This window comes from Calidris pugnax, unplaced genomic scaffold, assembly GCF_001431845.1.
Source record: "Calidris pugnax isolate Ruff unplaced genomic scaffold, ASM143184v1 scaffold516, whole genome shotgun sequence".
Taxonomy (NCBI): Eukaryota; Metazoa; Chordata; class Aves; order Charadriiformes; family Scolopacidae; genus Calidris; species Calidris pugnax.
The window spans coordinates 456,845-460,965 of NW_015091408.1; the positions used below are offsets into that span (position 1 = coordinate 456,845).

General features: G+C 49.9%; 1 protein-coding gene across 1 annotated transcript; it reads right to left on the reverse strand.

Moving 5' to 3' along the window:
• Nucleotides 1–2,228: 2,228 nt before the first annotated feature.
• On the reverse strand, nucleotides 2,229–2,594 carry LOC106899545 (scale keratin-like). The gene has a single exon (XM_014961421.1). The coding sequence runs from the start codon at nucleotides 2,592–2,594 to the stop codon at nucleotides 2,229–2,231; it is 366 nt and encodes a 121-aa protein (XP_014816907.1).
• Nucleotides 2,595–4,121: the final 1,527 nt, after the last annotated feature.

A 4,121-nucleotide genomic window follows, 5' to 3' on the forward strand; every position in this document is an offset into this window, starting at 1 on the left:
GGGCTTTGGGGGTTCCTCTGGTTTTGGGGGCTCCCGGGGCTATGGGGGCTTCTCTGGCTTTGGGGGTTCCCGGGGCTTTGGGGGTTCCCGAGGCTATGGAAGCTCCTTTGGCTTTGGAAGCCGTGGGGGCTTTGGGGGTTCACGAGGGTATGGCCGTTCCCTTGGCTATGGGGGCTCCCAGGGCTACGGGGGCTCCCAGAGCCATGGGGGGTCCCAGGGCTATGGGGGGTCCCAGGGCTATGGGGGCTCCCAGGGCTATGGGGGCTCCCAGGGCCATGGGTCCAGTGGCTTTGGCAATAGTGGGAGATCCCACGGCTCTGGCTTCTCCTCCTCTGGCTTGGGGAGTCATATCTCTGGTGGCCAGAAGGCAGGCTCATCCCACCACGAGAGCTGTGGGTTTTTCTAAAGGCCCCAGGATGGTGCGCAGGACCAGGAACAGCCCTGAAGCAAGGACCGCAGCATGAGGACATGGAGCAAGAGCCGTGGAGACCAGCAGCCTGCACCAGTGGCCCTGGCATGGGCACAAGTGGAGGCTGTGTGTGCGCAGCAGCCCACTACGCTGAGCCTCGGTCCCCCCTGCATCCCTCCATCACCTCATCTGTCCCCTGCGTCCTGAGCGGGGCACTGGTACCAGAGCGTGACACCTGCATCATGCGTTTCCCCTTGTATTTTTTGCCTTGATTTTCTGTAACGGGTTGCTCTGCTTCTCTTTCCCATTAAAACCCTGTGGTGTTGCACAAGAACCTCTTTGGTCTTTGTTTGTCCTTTAGCCTCCTCCGGGAGCAAAACTCCCTGTTGTGCTGAGTTACTTTATCAAACAATCTGCCCTACTCAATCTCTCCTTATATTGTGGAATGAAAGTTTTCTGTCTTTGTGATATTAGGTTGAAACACGTTGCACAGATTATCTTTCAGTTCTTGTTACTGCAAAACAACCGTAGGCCAGGGAACAGGGGGAATACGCCATGAAAGGTAGGAGTGGGATTTCTGCAGGGTTCATGAGGTTCTTTTGGCGGTGATGGGGATGGAAACCTGATATCAACGGCTGAACTTCACAATCTTTAAGAGTGTTACCAAAGTCACGCTTCAAAGGGGAGGGGGAGAAGCAGAAATCTGATTGGATTATAGAGCAGAACTTGAATAAGACTGAAAGTTGCCGGAAAATGACAAAAATCTCTCCTTCATTGACAGACTTTAAAATCCCCACATTTCTTAAGTTTCTCCATAACAAGTATCCTAAATCAGCATAAAATGAGAACCAAGATAGGAAGAATGCAGATGATTAACCCAAAGAAAAAGGAGATTTACTCTTTGAGGAGATTAACCAGGGATGCTCCTGCTCCTTTTAGCATGGCCCAAGCTACAGTGGAGGAACTGGCTGTATTGGTGTGAGGAGTATGGGCTGCAGCACCTGCTGCTGAGCATGGAGATGGCTGAAATCCCATAGCCAAGAGGGGCCCTGAAATCATACAGGTAACTGAAGGGGTTCCCCATGGACTGGAAGTAAAAGAGCAGCAGGACCTGGTGGAGCTGGTGCCACCCCTGAGCTGAGAAGGCCAGGCAAGGAAGCATTGCCAGTCCCTCTCCTGCCCTCTGCCCTTTCCCCACCTCCTGCAAGAGCCACCAAAGGATTTTCTCTCCTCTGCCTGCTGCCAGCATCCTCATCCTTGCCCTCCCAAAAATGCCTACCCTCTCCCTGCCTGGGAATCCCAGGACCAGGATTTTGACCCATCCAGCACCTGTTGTACCCATGCCCCTGGGTTCTTTCCAACTTGGGCCAAGGAGAAAGGGAGACAACTTGCATTCACAAAACCTTTATTGTTCCCAGAGGGGCAGAAGAGATTGTCAGAGAGATGATGGACAAGACCCAGAGAGATTGGATGCCACGTGTTGGAACAGGCAGAGCGATCTCCTGCAGAGCATGGGTTTTTGCTCCTCATGCCCCCTTGGTGCAACATTCCAGATCCCGAGGACTGGTCCCATCAGCCCGCAGATGGCTTTCATCTAGCCCTTGCCCTCTCTGAGGGGCCTGCACGGGTGTTGGTGGCATTGGCGGTTGGTCTGGGGGCTGTGCTTGTGTGGAGTGGGTCTAGCAGGGCCCACAGGTGTTCCAGACCTTCTTGCTGTAGCGGGGCAAGACACAAGGGCTGCAGGCAGGAGCAGCGTAGGCTCTGCCAAAGGTGCAGAGGCCCCCCGAGCCCTGCGTCAAGTGCTTGTGTGGGTGTGGGTCTAGCAGGGCCCACAGGTGTCCCAGAGCTTCTTGCTGGAGCGGGGCAAGACACAAGGGCTGCAGGCAGGAGCAGCGTAGGCTCTGCCAAAGGTGCAGAGGCCCCCCGAGCCCTGGGTGGCACCGGCACCATAGAGGCCCCCCAGACCCAGGTTGCCCCCAAAGGCAGGTGCTCCAGAGGAGCCCACCACGGCTTGCTGGGGGAAGGAGCTGAGGATGGGGCCGGGGAAGGTGACCATGACGGGGGGTGGCTGGATGAAGGCCGTGGAGTCGGGGCACTGGCGGGTGCACAGGTCGTTGCAGCTCTCAGCGATGGGCTGAGGGACGGCCACGCTGGTCTTTGGTGGGCACAGGTCGTAGCAAGACATCTTGCAGGAGTGGAGATTGGTTTCCAACAGGTAGGGATGGAAAAGACTAAAAAGAAGGCAGAAGGTTTATGAGATAAATTTCATAATGTCGATATGAGTGAAATTACTCTGTTGTGCTTTCCTGTGTTTTTTATGTGCAGCCTTGATCAACTTGATTAATGCTAACTGAGCACCTGAATCCAAATTTTCTGACCATATAAAGTCTAACCCAGGAATGATCAGATCCCATAATGGATCTTTCTTCTGGCCTTGCATGGATGTGTCTTACAATTCCTGCAAGCACACGTCCCAAAGAAGAGTGTAAGAACCTCAGTGCAATCTACCACAGTGCTCCCCATAATGGGGAAACAGACCCAAGTTAGATGTAGCTTTGCTTGAAATAGGATGGTTTATTTATCTTTCCCAGAATGTCACTGAAAAGTTGGCTATCTTTACTCTTAAAATTTTTTTATCTGAAATGTCATAAGGTATTGAAATAATTATATGAAATATCAGTATTTTCATCTGATTTTTAAGCTTCTAGTGGGTTTTGGACACTCAGTTTCTCAGAGTTTCTGCACTCCCATCAGTCTTCTAAATCCTGCATTTCCCACTGTTTCACTAAGAGTAGTTACAGACAGAAACAATCTAATGCTGCCCCAAATCTGAGAACACGTATAGGGATCTCCTTCCTCTACTCTGATATAGGTTGCAATTAAGTACATAGAAAGAAATAAAAAATCATACTTACTAAGCTCAGCGAGGCGAATGAGCCCAAAAGAAGTGTCTGGATGAACTCGGGGGCTGGAGCTTATATAGAGTTTCTCACATTCCTACAGGATTTGAAATTCGCTTGGTGCTGGGGGTTGCGTTTGGCTGACAAACAGAATTTAGCATCTTTGAGTGATGAAAGTTTTATCTTTATCGTGGTTATGATTTTACCCAAATTATCACACCGTGTGATGTCCGTGTTACACCATCCTGATTTCTTTAATCTTGGGTCTTAATTGGCTGGTGTAACTCCTGGTATCATCACAGTGACCTCACCGGAATTACCACGAGCATTAAGCTGACTCCACGTGTTACTTCTCCCTTTACAAAGTTGTCTTAAGCTTGTCTGCTCAGAGATTTTGCAAGACTCCTCTTTGGCTTACATGTACATTTTTCCTTAACAGCCATTTCAATTTATGCAGTAAATCAATTGCAAACAGAGCGCAGCTTATCCTAGGACTACCCAGGAATTCGTCTTTTCCATTCCTAACTTAAATAGACCTCTTTGACCTAAGATGGATTTCAAGTGCTCATGAATATGAGCTGGGATCATACAATACATGACAATTACCCAAAAACTTCTCATTGAGACGAGTAGCAACTCAATCCTATGGAAAAACAGTTTTGTTTCAGTAAAAGATTCTAAGTGGGGGAGGCGTCCTTCAAGTAGCAACTCAATCCTATGGAAAAATAGTTTTGTTTCAGTAAAAGATTCTAAGTGGGAATTGAAATTCAGCTTTAAAGGGGCCCGTGGTTCCGCTGACAGTGATTTGATCT

Excerpts from the sequence above, each read along its gene's own strand:
- LOC106899545 (XM_014961421.1), bottom strand. The coding sequence starts at position 2,594 with ATGTCTTGCTACGACCTGTGCCCACCAAAGACCAGCGTGGCCGTCCCT.